Source organism: Vombatus ursinus, unplaced genomic scaffold, assembly GCF_900497805.2.
Source record: "Vombatus ursinus unplaced genomic scaffold, bare-nosed wombat genome assembly UNPS02014786.1, whole genome shotgun sequence".
In the NCBI taxonomy this organism is placed as follows: Eukaryota; Metazoa; Chordata; class Mammalia; order Diprotodontia; family Vombatidae; genus Vombatus; species Vombatus ursinus.
The window spans coordinates 47,641,835-47,660,731 of record NW_020954564.1 but is presented as its reverse complement, the minus strand read 5'-3'; the positions used below and the strand labels follow the sequence as shown (position 1 = coordinate 47,660,731).

General features: G+C 36.5%; 1 protein-coding gene across 6 annotated transcripts in view; it reads right to left on the bottom strand.

Annotated features, from left to right (window-relative positions):
- LOC114046867 (GTPase-activating protein and VPS9 domain-containing protein 1) overlaps window positions 1-18,897 on the bottom strand; it is a 91,362-nt gene that overhangs the window by 43,504 nt on the left and 28,961 nt on the right. For all 6 annotated transcript variants that reach the window (XM_027867432.1, XM_027867434.1, XM_027867430.1 and 3 more), the window contains exons 2-6: window positions 18,524-18,740; window positions 16,793-17,636; window positions 7,957-8,043; window positions 7,319-7,453; window positions 5,171-5,360 (exon numbers count right to left, since the gene is read on the bottom strand). In XM_027867432.1, coding sequence (XP_027723233.1) covers window positions 5,171-5,360; window positions 7,319-7,453; window positions 7,957-8,043; window positions 16,793-17,636; window positions 18,524-18,708 — 1,441 coding nt within the window. In that variant the 5' untranslated portion in view covers window positions 18,709-18,740. The remainder of the gene's footprint in view (window positions 1-5,170; window positions 5,361-7,318; window positions 7,454-7,956; window positions 8,044-16,792; window positions 17,637-18,523; window positions 18,741-18,897) is intronic.

Genomic DNA, 18,897 nt, shown 5'->3' with positions numbered 1-18,897 from the left:
TGGCATAGTGGATAAAGCACCGGCCCTGGAGTCAGGAGGACCTGAGATCAAATCCAGCCTCAGACCAAACATTTGACATTTACTAGCTGTGTGACCCTTGGCAAGTCATTTATCCCCAATTGCTTTACCAAAAAAAAAAAACAAAACAAAACAAAACAAAACAAACAAAAAAAAAAACAACAACAAACAACTAGTTCCTTAAAAAGAACTCTGGAGGCTAAACCAGTTGTAACCCGCTTACTTAATAATCTTATTGAATACTAAGTGACACAGGGGCAGCTAGGTGGCACAGTGGATAGAGCACCGGCCCTGAAGTCAGGAGGACCTGAGTTCAAATCCGACCTCAGACCAAACACTTGATACATACTAGCTATGTGACCTTGGGCAAGTCATTAAACCCCGATCGCCTCACTTAAAGAAAAAAAAATATTAAGTGACACACCCTGAGGGTGGAGATAGCTGCAATTTTTGAACATGGGACATATGAACTGGGAGGGATTAACATTACAAGGAGGAACATGGGATGGGTGGTTCAAGAAGAATGTAACTCAGTTAAGCTGGTTCAATCCTAGCTCTGATGGGAGGAGCAGGATCATACTAACAGTATAAAAGCTGGCTCTCACTTCTGTATGGTGTGCCTCTTCCACCAGGGGGTGCACACTTCTTGCAAGAACTGTAATAAACAATTCTTTCACTCTGGACTTAGTTTCATTACCGAGCAAGACTCCACTCAGCATTGCAAGTGGGAAAGCAACGGACTGCAAGAGCTTGCCTGGGCTAACTTCCCAACCCTGCTGAGAGGGTTCAAAGGGCTCTATTTCTAACAGTTTGACTGAAATATTTCATGTGTAAGAGGAAGAAATGTGTAAAATCAGCCTGAAAAGAAAGGTTAGAGCCACATGGTAAGGGAGTTTAAACATGAAATAGATGAATTTCTTTTTTGTCCTAGAGTAAATAGGGAAGCACAGAAGCTTCTTGAGCACACCAGAGACATAATTAGACCTATGCTTTAGTAATAAATTTTAGCAGCTGTGAAGTGGATGATGTGAAGAGGGGAAGACACTTAAGGCCAGAGGTTATTGCAACAGTCCATATAAACAGTGATGAGGCCTGAAACAAGACAGTGGCTGTATGAATGGAGGGAAGGGACAGAGGTAAAGGATGTAGTAGAAACAAAATCAAAAGGACTTGGTTACTGATAGGACATAGGAGATGAAAGGGCAAGAAGAATTATGCGTGACTCGAAGGCTGTAAACTTGTATAACAATGGTGGTGCTTAAATAAAGTCAAAAGGAGGGATGAGTTTAGAGTAAGGAAAAATGCTGCTCTGGATATGCTGACTTTTTATATGCCAAGAGACAACCAGGTGGAGATGTCCAACAAGCACAAAGTGACAGAGGGCTAGACTTCAAAAGAAGCCTGAGTATATAGATTTAAAGGTAATTTATGCAGAAATGATAGCTGAATTCATGGGAGTTAGAGACCAAGGAGGAAGAATTTAAAAAGAGGAGAGGATTTCGGAGAGAGCCCTCCTCTGTCCCTCTCTCTTCATAAATTCTCTTGGAGGGCTAATCAAATAGCCTAATGTACAAAAATATAAGCAGGAAATTTTTCTTATGTTTGAATTTAAAGATTGTGCCTTCTTGTCAAATTCAAGCCTTTAAGAAGGATCTGGCTACTATTCCTTTTCCTTTCTCCCTCCTATAAGCCAAAAACTGACTGGCAGCCCATCAAGTAGGCTCCCAGAAGTCAAACCACCATCTATTCTGCTTCTAGAGTTGAAGAATCCAATGGTTCTTTTGAAAATTACTGGTCAATATTATAATGTAATCGTAGAATTTTATGAGTTAAAAGGACCCTCAGAAGTCATCTAGTCCAACCTTTACCACATCATTAACAAATATGGTCACCTATCCTCTGCCTATCTTTGGTGATGTGAAATTCACTGACCTCAAAAGAAGTTTTAGAGGATATCAGATGCCAAACTTATGAACTCTACTCTTCCTAAGATAATGGTCAACCTTCTTTCAGTGAACCATAAAATTAAACATAAGTATTAACTGTAAACAAACAAAAACTCCTCTTCCAATGCCTAATATATAGTACAATGAAACATAGACAATTGGAAAAACAAAGGTTTTCCAATATCCCTTTGATCAAAAGCCACCTTACTTCCAGGATAAGATGGAAGGGAATGGAAATAAAAATAAACTAACTTATTATATTGCCACCTTTTAGAATTAAATATTGACAAAATTAAATACACTCTTTTTTGTCACATGGAAAAGGGATTCTACTGGCTCATCTCCACTCTAAAAAGATGAACTAGTAGCAAAATGCAAGCTGCAGAGAGACAGATTTTTGGCTCCATTTAAAGAACACCTTCCTAACAAAGAGAGCTATTCAAAATCTGAGTGGGCTATCTCTGGAAATAGTGGATTCATTTTCAAGCAAAACTCCAGATGACCTCTTATTAGGAATGTTGTAGAAAAGATTTCTGATTAAGTACAGGTTGAAGTAGATGATCTCTGAGGTCCTTTCCAGCTCTGAAATTCTGTGAAATGCTTTAAGTGTAAAGCTTGATTAAGGGGATAAAAAAAAGCACTTTCTATTTCAAAATTCAGAGTACTTAATTAACAAAGCAAACCCTAATTGTATTTCAATTTACAAGAAAGCATAACACATAGCCTATGTCAACATTCAGTGTACAAGAATATTACAAAAATTGACTTAATTATCTAAGTAAACCCTGTTTCTCTTACATGTACTGTGTCACAATTGATAAATATCATAAGACAGTATCGTATTATTTTATAAGTAAAAGATAAATCTTGACATATTAACAAATAAAAACTTGTACTATAAAAGAAGGCAAATTCTCCTTTGGTTACTTATTTCACAAAGGTGCAAAATAAATACAATGACATAGAAAAAAGAATTCAAATTATATACATTCCTTAGACCACATGTGTGAATTTTAAGGGACAAATGCCCCAAGGACCTTAAAATATCTAAATCTCAAACACCCATTTACACAAAACAAGTAAGACATGCACATGAAGCATAATTTGTGAAATAATTTTTTAAAGTAGAAGAAAGAGAGCCTATTACCCACCAAATGGGGTTACTAGAGTAATGTGAGCTGTGAGATTGGTGGCTGAGGGATCCCATGCAGTGATGGCTGCTAACTGTTGTCCTGGGGTTCGACAGCATTAAACAGAAAGAAAATCAACCCTTTGAACAACAGAAACATTTTTAGAAATGTGAAATAAAACGCAATGATCTGGTATCAATTTCATAAAAGAATTATGGGGAAACATTTAAAAATTATTTTCCATTAGTTTTAACCCTAAAATAGTTTCAGAGTATAACAAGAGAAAGCTGTTACACTGAAATAAGCTATGGACATGAATAACTCCAAATTAATAAACATCATTTCTTTCTTCCTTTTTAAAGAATAGAAGCCCTTGATATTTTAATCTCACATAAAGTACAAATGCAATATAACAATATAGCAGAAGAAGTAGGTGATTCATTTAGATAATAGAAGTTCCATTATTTAGTTATACTATATGCATGACATTAGGCAAATCACAGACTCATTTTCATTTATAAAATATAACATATGCACTACACAAACGATTAAACACTATACACATAAGCAATCATTACTATTATTCTACTTCAGTAATTTTCTAATGCTTCCAGCAACTTGCATGCTGATGTCAACACAAGCTCCAGCAAGGCCAAACCACTTGGAAGGAGTCAAAAAATGGGATCGATAACAGACTTGTATCTACCATGGTGAGGCCTATTACCAGAAGACTGGCCATCAGGAGATGATTTTTTCCCCCACAACCATAGTGACTCAAGAAAACAATCCACTAAATCTGCTGAGGTTAAGATCTACATCAGTAGAAGGAAAACTCACACCAATGAAATCAGAGTTCTCTGAAGTATTACTATTACTAATATTATTTAATTTGAAAGATCACATGATGATATTAGTTACTAAAAAGAATTAACACACTAATATTCCTAAGATTCAACACAGCAAAGCCCTGAATTGGCCAGAATTAGAATAAAAGTCAAAATGAAATACTAAGACATTATTCAATAAATGAGCTGCTTTAGAATGAACTGTCATTTTACTTTCGGCCTCAGAAAATCAGATTTCATCAGTATGGCCTTTCCCTCTACCAACACAGATAACAGCTGTCCACCCCATGGTGGACAAGGTGATAAGACCAAAAGTAAGCAAACAAAACATTTATCATCTAGAGGCCAACTTTCTGAACTTCAGAGAGGAGGTCCTTCATCCTTAGCTAGGTTAGCCTTGGACTGCAGATACATAAAGCCCCAAGGAGAACCATACTTAAAGACGTTCCAGCTTATCTGTATCCGCCAAACCTTATGGCAAACTACTCTTTTCTGACTCCAGAATCAGAGTTCTTTTCACTACACCACAGCTATAGCAAAGACAACAGCTAAAGAAGAAATACTAAATAAAAACATTGTCATACCTTACCATCTACTATTTTAGTTTCAGGTATAATCCCACCTAACACTGTTAACTGGTTTAGCAAAAAAGAAATAGTGAGCAAAACAATTAAGGACCATTAGTTCCAGAGGAGTAATATTAAAAGGAGGACAGGAAACACTGTCACTCAGGTGACTTAAGGACAATGAGGTTCAAATGCTTAACCTCTATACTGGATAACTACAAAACTATATAATGGGATTTTACAACATCACAATAGGATTTTGTTATAATTAATAAGTACAATTGGTCAGGGAATGCCTAAATGAGTTAGTTACAAGCTACCTACTACACCAGGGGTGGGGAAACAGCAGCCTTGAGGTCACATGTGGCCCTCTAGGTCCTTAGGTATGGCCTTTTGACTGAGTCTAAGTTTTACAGAACAAATCCTTTTATTAAAGAGATTTGTTCGGTGAAGTTTGGATTCAGTCAAAGGACCACACTTGAGGACCTAAAGGACCACCTATTTCCCAACCCTGCATTTGATGATAACCATTTTGTATATACAATGCCACAAACACCAAGCATAGTGACTTCCAACAAAGAAGATGCTCAATAAATGTCTGTGGAACTGACCTGAAGTTAGAACAAAGCTGGGCTAGATGCAGTTCCTCACTAACCTATACTCACCTAAGGGTAAGCGATTTTTTTTATTAGCTGGAGTAGCTGCAGGAGACAACTGAGGAGTATTATACGAAGTCATTTCCAAACTGTTACTTTTTCCTGGCTTGGCCTGGGGTAGGTTTGCCAACAAGTTTTCAAGAGCCATTCGATCTTCTCTCAGTTGGTCACCCAACATGACATTTTTCATAAAACCAACCTGCAAAGAAAATAAGTCCTTAGTCAGTGTTCTAATACCTAGCTTCTTTTTCACACACACACAACCATATAAACTATAAAACACTGTCCCCACTAAGACCATTTTGCAATAAAGTCATTAATACACTATAACCAAACCACACTACAATGTCTCAAAATCCTGCTATAACATCTTTCTGCTGAGAACCTGAGATACAAAATAATAGCTAATGACACTTCCTTGACAATCCAAAAAACTTATCTTCAAAACTCATTAAGGGGGCAGCTAGGTGGCACAGTGGATAGAGCACCGGCCCTGGAATCAGGAGGACCTGAGTTCAAATCTGTCCTCAGACACTTGACTCTTCCTAGCTGTGTGACCCCGGGCAAGTCACTTAACTCCGATTGCCTCACCAAAACAAAACAAAAAAAAAACACATTAAGGCTTACTTGTAGCAAGCTGCCTCTGGTCAGGAATAGTCCCTTTCTGATATCTAACATCTAACCCCTTCCACCCATCCTCTCTCACAACTTCCATACTAAATGCTTGCTTTCTTGATTTAATTCACTGCCCAATCCTTTGTCTCTCCTTGCCTGTGAAATCAGAGGTGGGAAAGTGACCAGACACACATGAGTGATAACCTCTCCCTATCTTGTAAAACTTATGGTCCTAGTCTGAAAACCATGCACCTGACATGACCTGCTCCACAAACTTCCCCCACCAACACAAACACACACTGATCTTTGGCAAATGAAAAAGTTGTATCTGACCTCTCCTCTCTGAAGATGAAGAGGAATGTATCCTTCACCCTTAATCTGTATTTCTCCACTCCTCTAGCATTTCATTCTAAATCTTGGGCCTTCCCTTGTATGAGTTAAAAGCATACCATAATTAAGTCCTATTATATTATGCATTACTCACCTCTCTGACTTTTTTGGAACAAAAAGTTCTAAAACTGCTAGGACATTGATCTTAAACTGTCTTTTCATGGAATCAATAAAGGATATCGACTGGACGATTCCTATAATTACCTATGCCCATTTACTTTTTTAAAAAATGAATTATTTCTTGGACGGGACTTATAATCTCATAAGTATGGGAAAACCCTAGGACAAAAACTCCCTTTACTAATGAAGAAAGGCACCCCCTCTGCAATTCACAGCTTCATAGAGTTGCCTAAGGCACCAAGAAAGTTAACTGACTTGTCCAGGGTAATGTAGTCAATAAGTATCAGAAGTATAACTTGAACCCAGGTCTTCCTAATTCCAAAGTCTACTCTCTATTCATTATATAACACTTCTGCTAGAAGGAGCTAGTATTAATATTCATTAGAATAGTTAACTATCTGAACACCTCTCAAATCCACTCAAAAATCTTCAATAGCCCCCTATTGCTTCTATGATAAAATACCAATTCCTCAGTATGGCATCTAAAACCCTCCATAATCTGGCTCCTGCCTACCTTCCCAATCTTATTTATCATTACTCCCTTTCATATGCTCTCTATTCCACTCAAACTGGTCTCCTCACTGTTCCACAGACACAACATTCCATCCTGTCCTTTTGCACATATCTGGAGTGTGGACTTCTTCTCCTCACCTCTGTCTCGTAAACTCTCTCACTTCGTTCAAAGCACAACTCCAATGCCATCTTCTACTTTGGGCTTTCTCTGATGTCTTCTACCCCCGACTTCTCCCTGCCCAGTTTTCAGTGGGCTCTCCATCTTGAAATTACTTGGTACTTATTTGTGTGTTTACTTAATGGTATACAACGTGTTAATCTCTCCCACAATAGAAGGTAATATTCTTGAGGGAAGTGATTTATCTGTACTATCTTTGACTCACCAGTTTCCAGCACAGAGGAGACATTAAATAAACACTAGATGAATTAAGCTAAATTTCATAAGGTTTGTAATTATATTATAAAGTATTTCAAAAACATGATACCACAAGAAGTTCCAACAAAGAACAAAGCTATTACCAGAGTGATGAGCTGGCTGTAGGTCATATACACCACAGTTCTACTCAACCCTTCTAGAAGGTTAACTGAAGACATTGGGGGAGTCTCTACTGCCCGGCCACCAATTACAACATCAAGGAAAGCAGCAACACAACTCTGTTGACAGAAGAAAAGAGCTCAGTTAAATACTAACACCATAATTATAAAACAATACTTAGAGTAATGGCACAAAAGGTGCTTCTTCAAATGGTTTATAAAAAAACTAAAAAATGTCATGTGTCAACATATGAAACATATGTAAGTTACGCTATTATTTGTGCTTAACCTTCCTATATACAATAAAATGGTAATTTCCTTTTCATAAATCAGGTTCTTTTATATAAAAGAAAAGTTTTATAAAGACCACTTTTATGAATCCATTATCTTCCTTAAACTGAATAAATTTAACTCTTTTTACATAGAAGAGCAAGAAACTTTTTAAAGTGATCTTTTCCATTAAGGATCTTTTCTATCAGTAGTACTAACATCTAAATATAACCTAGATCAGATACAAATAAGAGAATCATTTACTACAAAAATAACTTATAAAATCAAAGGATTAAATGTCAAATGAGACTTCTCAGACTCCTAAAAATAATAACATCCACATTTATTCTTACTTTGTCAAATTTACCAAGGCTGCTCTTTGCTCGAGGATCTCCATCCTCAGAGCCAGTCATTGCTAGCTGCTGTAAAAGGCGGCCAACCTGCAATTAGAAACAATATTAGGGATATATATTTTATAACAAAAGATTATCCACTAATGGATCTAAACTGGCAAATCACCAGTTGTGTGACCTTAGACAAGCCACTAATCATATCTTCGCCATAGTTTTCTCACATATAAAATAAGAAAGTTGGATTAAATTATCTCTAAGGTGCCTTTCAACTCTAAATTTTATGACCTATGACCTTGTGACAAATAAAAGACATAAAGAAATACAAACCTTTATAAAGGAAAATTAAGAAAATGGAATTAGAAATGCCTATACATTGACTGTGAATTGAAGTCAACTTGACAGGTCTTTGGTGGAATGCACCAGAGATCTGTGTGTGGCCCTTTGCTTTTGAACATTTTTATCTAAGAACAGAATAAAGGCACAGGTGACACGCTCATAAAGTGTGAAGATGACAAATGAAGATAAGAAAGGCTAACATACTGTATGATAAAGCCTTGATTAAAAAGAAGATAATGATAAACTGGAGCATCACATCTGAATCAATTAAAAGTAAATTAAAGTCTTAGACTTGAGTTCAAAAATATCAATTTCAGAGAAAATATCTTGGAACCAAAATGGCGGATTAGAGGAAACCCAGATGAACTCTCTCAACATTCCCCTCCAAACAACTTTAAAATAATGCTTCAAATCAAATTTTGGAATACAGCCAACAAAAGGTCAGAGTGACTTTTTTTTTGCCTAAGAAGTTTGTAGGAAGTTCACATGAAAAGTTTGTAACACTGGGGGTAGAAGCTTGTCCAAAGCTTGTACAACGTGGCAGAAACAGCAGCACTTTCAGAAACTCTTGGCCCAGAGATGTTAAGAGGCTTGGACAACTTGACAATAATATATTATAGGGCACCCTATCCTGGTACTAGGTACACAGCTGACACTGACTGGCAATACTGTTGCCCATATGCAGTTCTGGGTTGCAGTTCCAGGGTGGAGAGGAGCATTGGGGGTTGGTCACAAGGCAGCAGGGGCCCTAGTCCCAGTTCTAAGGCAAAGAGAAGTCAAAAGTGCTGGTGCTTGTGGCTACAAGGGAAAAAGGGCCCTTCCTAGACAAAGACTAGAACACAGACCAGGAGATCAGTGACCATACCTCTCCCAAGATCATACCACTTTGGAAGCACCAAAAACTTTCAAACTTCTAGAGATAGCTCTGAAAACAGCAACAGGAAAAAGGCTGAAGCTTGGGACAGGGTCTCACCATCCCCAGGCGAGCAGAACCCAATGTTAACATAAAGTTCAAAGTCAAGAAACAGACTAGAAAAATGAGCAAACAACAAAAAAAGAATTTGACCATTAAAAAGCTACTAAGGGGGCAGGGAAGACCATGACATAACCTCAGAAGACAACAATGTGAAAATAACTATTAAAAAAGCTTCAAAGAAAAATGCTAATTGGACACAAGCCCAATAATAATTCCAGGAAGAGTTAAAGAAAGATGAGTGGTAGAAGAAAAATTGGGAAAAGAAATCAAAGTGACGCAAGAAAATTATGAAAAGAGAACTAACATCTTGGTAAAAGAAGCACAAAAATCCACTGAAGAACTCCTTAAAAAGCAGAATAAGCCAAATGGGAAAAGAGGTACAAAAGCTCAATGAAGAAAATAATTCTTTAAAAATTAGAATGGGGCAACTGGAAGCTAATGACTCCATGAGACATCAAGAAACAATAACACTAAGTCAAAAGAATGAAAAAATCAAAGAAAATATGAAACGTCTCATTGGAAAAATAAGTGACCTAGAAAATAGATCAAGGAGAGAAAATTTAAGATTAGATGAGAAAATTTAAGAATTATTAAGACTATCTGAAAGTCATGATCAAAGAAAGAGCCTAGTTATCATATTTAAAGAAATTATAAAGGAAAACTGCCCCAATATCTTAGATCCAGAGAATAAAATAGAAATTGAAAGAATCTTCTAATCACCTCCTGCAACTCAAAGGAGAAAGAATCCAGAAATACCCCAGGACTATAAGTGATTATTAAAACTAAACTATTACCAAAAAAATGCATAGACAAAGGAGAAAGAATCCAACCACAGAGAGCTACTATGGGAATAGAGAAGATCTGGGTTCATCTTCAGAGCATACTGAAAGAGATCCCAAAAGAAAAATTCCCAGGAATATTAGAGCCAAATTCCAGACCAAAGAACAAAAAGAAAATACTTCAAGCAGTCAGGAAAAAAAAACAAAAAAAAAAATTCAAATATTATAGAGCCACAGTCAGGATTACACAAGATTTAGTAGTTTCCAAGTTAAAGAAGCAGGCGCAGCTAGGTGGCGCAGTAGATAGTGCTCAGACCTTGGAGTCAGGAGGACCTGAGTTTAAATCTGATCTCAGACTCTTGAAACTTATTAGCTAGGTGACCCCGAGGCAAGTCACTTAATCCCGATTGCCTCACATACACACACACAAAAAAAAAAAGTTAAAGGAGCAGAGGACTTGGAATACAATATTCTGGAAGGCAAAGGAGCTAAGATTACAACCAAGCATCACCTCCCAGCAAAATTGAGTATAATCCTGCAGGGGGAAAAATGGATATTTAATGAAATAGAGGACTTTCAGGAAAGGATTCTGGAAAAATGGAAAAGTAGGTCAGAAAATTTCAAGCTCTCAAAATTTTCCTCTACAAAAGAGATAAAAGTAGCACCTCTGGGCAAACTTAGATCCCTGAAAACAAATAAGAGTAGGCGGAAAAGAGGGGTCCTCTTGAGACAATTAGAGAAGATCTGAAGAAAAATCCCAGGAAGAAATTAACACCTCCAGGCTATGGTCCACTTTAACAACAAGCAGCAAGCCCTGGAGTTAGCTGGTTTGAGAGGCTGCCTCGCCAGCTACAAGAACTTTTACCCAGGGACAGTGAGGGGAGTTGGGTGTCTGACCTGGGGGAAATCCCCAGATCAGAATTGAGGGAACCTCTGCTGATGGGCAATGCCAGACCCAGCTGTGCTGTGGAGACACAGTGGGAGCGAGAAGGAACCAGCACATGCCTGGTAAATGCAAAAGCAGTGGGGCAGGGACCCCACTGGCTGTGGGCACTTACAGGGGGCTGGAGTTCCTGGTTTGAGTTCAAGGTCAGAAGGGAGAACTGAAGAGGATCAGAGGCCAGAGGCACCATCCTCTATACCCCAGGACTATAAGTGATTATAAAAACTAAACTATTACCCCAAAAAAATGCATAGACAAAGGAGAAAGAATCCAACCATAAAGAGCTACTACGGGAATAGAGAAAATCTGGGTTCATCTTCAGAGGATACTGAAGCAAAGAAACCCTCTTCTACCCCAAAGAGTAATGTCAAATGGCCACCTGCCCAAAAAGAATTTAGTGAAGAACTTAAAAAAGACTTTAAAAATCAAATGAGAGAGATTGAGAAAAAACTAAAAAGAAAAATAAGAATAATACAAGAAAAACAAGAGGATTATGAAAAGAATGTCAATCAATCAGAAACAGAGATCCAGCATCTTAAGGAAGAAAATGACTGCCTGAAAATCAAAATTGAGCAAGGGGAAACCAGTGAAGTTGTAAGAGATGAAGAAATGAAAAATCAAAATACAAAGAATGAAAAAATAAAAGAGAATGTGAAACATTTCATAAGAAAAACAACAGATTTAGAAAACAGATCAAAAAAAGAAAACATAAGAATAATTGGACTACCTGAAAGTTCTGATCAAAAAAAGAATCTTGATACAATAATACAAGAAATAATTAAAGAAAATAGTCCTGAAGCATTAGAACGAGAGGAAAGTAGAAATAGAAAAAAATTCACTGATCACCACCTATAAGAGATCCCATGAGGAAAACTTACAAGAATATTATACTCAATTTCCAAAATTCCCACATTAAGAACAAAATATTACAAGCAACAAGAAAAAAACAATTTACATACAGTGGTACCACAATTAGAATCACACAAGACCTAGCAGTGGCAACACTAAAAGATCGCAGATCTTAGAACACTATATATCAAAGAGCAAAAGTACTGGGCTTTCAGCCAAAAATATCATACCCAGCAAAGCTAAGTATAATTCTAAATGAAAAAAAAAATGGATGTTTGATCAATTGTTAAACTTTCAGGTCTTTGGGGTTTTTTTGTTTGTTTGTTTTTTCGCTAGGCAATGGGGTTAAGTGACTTGTCCAGGGTTGCAGAGCTAGTGTTATGTATCTGAGGCCAGATTTGAACTCAGGTCTTTCTGACTCCAACCTGGAGCTCTATTCACTGCACCACCTAGCTGCCCCTTTCAGGTTTTTGTTTAAAAAAAAAAAAAAAAAAAAAAACCTGAACTCAATAGAAGACTTAATATACAAGAGCCAAGAGTAATATAAGGTACATACCAACGACCAATTATAAGAGATTAAATAAGGATAGAAAGTTTACCTTTTATGTATGAAAAAATGTAAACCTATGTCTAATTATGAAAGGAAGACTGGAGTAGACCTGAGTATGATATATGATATGACTTCAACAAGTAAAACCACTCAAGTACACCTAAAAGAGTAATCATCTTTTACAAATGAGATACAAGAGGAAGAACCAATACAAAGGAATTAGGGGAGAGGGGCTGTTAGTTCTGGAAACCTACTCTCATTGGGAATGAGTTTAAGAGGGGAAAATACATATACATTTAGAAGAGTATAAAAATCTTCTAAATTTAGAAAGAAATAAAACTCTAAAGGGATAGGAAGGGGGAGAGATAAAGGAGGAATCTTTAGAGAGGATGGTGTGGGAATAGGTTAAAAGGGGGATCTAGAAAGGGGTTTAGACTTAGGGGAATGGGAGAATAAGGGAGGGACTGTTGGAGTAGGGGTAGGTTAAGTAATAGGAGGATAAGGTAGCAGGTAGAAATAAGGTAGAGTAAAGAGAAATAGGAAAAAAGAGATATGCACAAACACAAAGGTAAGGACTAGAATCTCTTAAGGAAAATATATGTTTATGTATGTATGTATGTATGCATAAGTATGTATAAGTGTGTGTATATATACATATATATACACATACATATATATAAATATATCCAATGCTCAATTATAGCCTTGGGGTAGTGGGTAGGGGGGAGAGAGGGGGAAAAAAAGAACAAAGTAAAAAGTGTACAGCAGAGAACAAAAGAAAACCTACAAGGAAGCAAAGAAAAGATGGACAGCTTTCAACATAATGCACAGTATTTAATATATAGACTTTCTCAAAATGAAAAGTTATTGCTATATATTTTGAATCCTCTCCTATGTTCTACTGTACACATGACTTTTTTGTTTTTTCTTATTTTATATTTAAGTTTATAACATTTCTTTTTCTTTTTTTATTATGTATCAAGTTTTAGTATTTGTCTAAAATAAAAATTTTTTAAAAAGAAAGAAATAGAGGACTTTCAAGCATTCCTGGTGAAAAGCACAGAGCTAAATAGAAAATCAGACATTCAAACACAGGACTCAAGAGAAGCAGAAAAAAAATGAGTGAGAACTGATAAGGGACTTAAAAAGGTTAAATTGTTTACATTCCTATAAGGGAAGATAGTACATGTAATTCCTAAGAACTTTATCATTATTAGGGCACTTAAAATAAGTTTACACAGACAGATGGCATGGATGTGAGTTGATTATGTTGGAAAGATCTCCTAAATAAAATGAAAGGGTGAGAAACAGGGATGCACTAGAAGAAGGGGAAGGGATAAGTGGAATAGGGAAAATTTTCTTACATAAAAGTAGCACATAAGGAAGACCTTTTACAGGGTAGAGGAAAAGGGAGAGGGGGCAGGCAAGACATGAACCTCACACTCATTGGAATTAGTTCAAGAAGGGAAGTATATACACTCAGTTGTGTATAGAAGTCTAACTTACCCAATATGGAACTAAGAAGGGAAGGGGATAAGAGAAAGGGGGAAGGGGAAGAATGATAAAAGGGAGGACAGATTAAGAGAGACAGGGGTTAATAAACAGACTTTTGAGGAGAGACAAGAAAAAAAGAGAGAGTAAAGAAACAGAAGAAAATGAGATGGAGGGAAATTCACAGTTAGTAATTCTAACTGTGAATGTGAATGAGATGAGTTCACCCACAAAATGGAAGCAAATAGCAGAACAGATTAGAAACCAGAATCTAACAATATGGTGTTTACAAGAGGTACAGCTGAAAAAGAAAGACACTAATAGATTTAAAATAAAGGGCTAAAGCAGAATCTAATATGCTTCAGCTGAACTTTTAAAAAAGGCAGGACTAGCAATCATGATCTCAGACAAAACAAAAGCAACAATATACCTAATTAAAAAGGATAATCAGGTAAACTACACTTTGCTAAAAGGTACCATAAACAATGAATCAAAATTTTTCACAGCAAGTGTCTCTGATAAAGTCCTCATTTCTCAAATATATAAAGAGAACTAAGTCAAATCCATAAGACTACGAATCATTCCCCAATGGATAAATTGTCAAAGGATATGAACAGGCACTTTTCAGAAGTAGAAATCAAAGCTATCTATAATCATATGAAAAAATGCTCTAAATTACTATTGATGAGAGAAACGAAAATTAAAACAACTCTGAGGTACTACCTCATACCTATAAGAATGACAAATACTAGAGGTGATGAGGGGAAAAAAGGTATACTAATGAAATGTTGGTGGAATAGTAAACTGGTCTAATCATTCTGGTGAACAATTTGGAACTAGGCCCAAAAAGATACTAAAACTGTGCATATACCCTTCGACCCAACAATAACACTACTAGGTCTGTATCCCAAAGAGATCAAAGAAAAAGGAAAAGGACCTGTATGTACAAAAATATTTATAGTAGCTCTTTTTGTGGTGACAAAGAACTGGAAATTTTGGGGATACCAATCAATTAGGGAATGGCTGAATAAGTCATGGTATATTGATTGTGAAGGAGTAATATTTTGTGGTAGGAAACCATGAAGTTGGTGATTTCAGAAAAACATGACTGACACAAACTGATGCAAAGTGAGGTGAGAAGAACCAGGAGATCATTGTGCACGGTAAAAGCAAAGTTGTAATGACGATCAATTTCGAAAGACTTGGCTACTCAGATCAATACAATGATCCAAGACAATTCCAAATGACTTATATGCTCCTTCAGAAAGAGAACTAATAAACTCTGAGTGCAAACTGAAATATAATTTTCTCACTTTCTGTATTTTTCTCACTTTTTAAAAAATATGGCTAATATGGAAATGTTGTACATAAGTTCACATATATAGTCAATATCATATTGCTCACCTCAGAGTATGGGGGAAGGGTGAAGGCGAGGAAGAGATTTTGGAACTCAAAATTTAAAAAAGAAAAGAATGTTAAAAACAAATAATAAGCTTAAGAAATTTTTTAAGAATTTTTTAAAAATATCAATTTCACAAGAACATGATAAGAAAGGAATGATGAGATGACAGTTTACCTAAAAAAAAAAGTATACTGGAAACTTAATTAATCGATGATATGATATAGCAACAAAAAAAATTTAATATATCCTTAGGATACATTAATAGAGGTACAACCGCCCTGGCTCTTCCCTTATACACAAATCTCTTGTCAGACCACACACAGAGTAATTTGCCCAGGTCTAAGTGTCACAGTGTAAGAACAATGATAAGGTATAGCGTTTCCAGGAAGGCAACCTGGATAGTTTTTCACAATAGGGGATAGTCTATTGTGATAATGATCTAAGTCACAGAATTTTAGAGTTGGAAGATCCTACAGGAGAACAAAGAATGTGAGATCTGGACAGTATCTTATCACACAGGACATAATAACCCAGGATCAAAAATTCAGAGCTAGAAAGGACCTCAGAAGTCATCTACTCCAATCCTCTCCTTTTACAGATGAGCAAAATGAGGTCCAGAGAAGTTAATGACTTGCCCAAAGAGGTTAACATTTACTAAGTGTCAAGAGCCAGTATTTGAAGCCAGATCAAGACCTATAGTGATGGCAGTTAACTACACTGATGAAATCACAGCTCTTCTAAAATATAATAAATAATCAACTGGGATAAAATTTAAGGAAAAGAGATGACAAGAGATAATATTGTACCTCAGAATATTGCGAAATAAATTGTACTGATTTCCTATATCACAACATAATAAGGGGAAAAAACAACCAGATTTGAAAGTAGAAGACCTGTGCTCTATTTCTGAGCTCTTCCACTTATGTGACCGCCTCAGACACTTAACAGATGCGGTCATTTAATTTCTCTTGAACTGTTTCTTCATCTGTCAAATGAGGATAATAACAGCACCTATTTCAAAGGGTTGCTGTGAGAGTCAAATGAGGTAATTTATGTGCAGAGCTTTGCAAACCTTAAAACACCATATATAAAAGCTACCTATTATTTTAATGGTTAGAGTATAGACTTGAAGTCAAAAAGACCAGTTTTCAAATCCAACCAGAGACACTTAGTATTTGTGTAACCCTGGACAAGTCACTCAGCCTGTATGCCTCAGTTTCCTTATGTGTAAAATAAGGATAATGATAGCACCTATCTCCCAGAGTTGTTGTGAGAATAAAACAAGAAAATATCTGTAAAGCACTTTGAAGACCTTAAAGCACTGCATAAATGCTAGTCAGCTATGTACCATATAGGGCTAGGGTGGACAGTAAATGATAATATATGTAAAGCACTACAGAAATATCAGTAGTTGTCATTATAATTTTTTCATAATTCTTAGAAATAATAATGTCAAAAATCAATCCACGTAAGACCACATGTCTTATTAAAATTATCAGAAAATACATACCTGCATCAAATTAAATCTTGCCACCTCATTTATGGGAGCATCAGAAATAATTCCATACTGTTCTGGGTTGACAATTGCAGGGCAAATGAAGCAGGCCAAGAGGAGATCAGTACACATTGCCCTCACTTCCCCTACATCAAGCCGATCTACACAGGAAAGTGTCTTATACATTTGTGATACAATCCACCGCAAACTATGGGGAAAGCAGTATGTATTCTGCTTGAGATAGCCAATAAATTTGTTCACCAAAGCCACTAGTTTGGATTCATTCAAGTCCACCATCTCTTGGACCTTTTGTCTGAACCTATCTGAACCTCTCTCTCCAAAAAGCTTTTCCTGCTGGGATGGAGAGAACCTCTCAATCAACTTATTTGGATCTGTTTCCAGATGGTCTTCATCTTCAACCAGCAACTGCATGATTGGCTCATGTAATGTTGCTGTGAGGAACAGTTTGGCAGAAAAGAGTCCTTCAGAAAATAGCTTGAATAAAATGCTGAATGCACAAGTTCCTCTCCTCAAAAGACGCCTAGGGTTGTCACTTTCTTTGAGTTCAAATTCAATCAGATATCGCAAAACCTGAAGAAGGTAGCTCTCATCTTCTTGCATGATACAGTTGCCATAGAGAGAGGTAAAAACTGTGTGGATAACACTCTGAGTGTTATCCTGGTTCAGTTTTTCTCCAGCAACCAAAGAGGAGGCAATGAGTCGAGGGTTTTCCCTTAACCTATTTAAGAATTCTCCATAATAAGTCTCTTGAAATCCCAGCTGCTTATATCCATCAACAAACTGTGTATCTTCCAAGATCTTGGCATGTTGGCAACATTCAGCAGGAGAAGCTTCAGCACTAAAAGACACACATAAAATACACAACAAATCTCATTAGAATAGGTGAATAATGCTTTCATTTATCAAGGAATATCATCTCAAGTTGTTAAACCATTTAAGCCTTTGAGCAATTGAATCAGTAAGATCATACACAGTAAGATCATACACCCAACAGTGGTGGGGTGGAACTTGCATGTTATCAAGTGTGATTTAAAAAGAAAGAGTACGGAGCACTGGCAGCAACTTCGTTATAAGTGTTCTCTCCGATATTAGCTGAATTTAAATCAATCATTAGTCAACCTACAAGCATTTTATTAGTTGCCTAATATAACACTGGACATTAACTAACACTTATGAAAAGTAAGATTATTCATTCTGCTATGTGTACTTAAAAATTGAAAGAGACAGTTCAAACTAGGTCCATATGAACTTTTATTGCTGGTTTTTTATTGTTATTTCTTTTAATTCTGAACTAGTTGAACATCAAAAAAGGAACATTCCTACATACAAAGCAGAACACATAAACTTGCCAACAAGCAAAAATCCCACACAGCAAGTACTGAAGGAGAGGTAAACATCTCAAAATGTACAAAAAGGGTCATTTTTTAATCTGACAGTATAAATGCCAATATCTGAAAATTCCACTCTCCATGGTCTGTGAGCAATTTTAATCTATGATGAATCAAGCATGTGTGTTACAGCAATGGCTCAAGTCTCCAGGGGAGAGTAAAACAGAAGGGCACAAGTTCTAGGCTGTTGTGGAACAACCAGTTCTGCTGGAACCCTCCTGATACTGACAAAATATCAGTGACATATCTGGAGCATTCATTTGGTATGCCATGCAATTCAGAAGTAGAAGAGAATTACTGTGTGTCATAAATGTTAAAAGCTCAAATACATTTATACCTTGTTATGATAAGCCTGTCCAAGTTAATTCTCTGCTGCTTGGCAATCCATGCTGTTCGGTACAACTTTTCAGCAGTCTTAAGCACATCTGCATTTAGCCTCTGGATCAGCTGTTTCTCCGAATTCACATAGAGTCGTTCCTGCTTAAGGTGATGAGCCAAAGTGTGAATATCCAGCTTCACCATCTTCAAATGTGAAAGAAGTACACAGGTGAACACTAAAGAGAAAACAGACATTTTTTAAAAATGTTAAAGTGCCATTTACAACTTTTAGCCAGGTCATACTTCTTACAATATATATAATGTAGAGAGGTAGCCTAACGGAGCAGAAAGAGCATTGAATTAGAAATCAAAAGACCACAGTGCAAGTTCCAC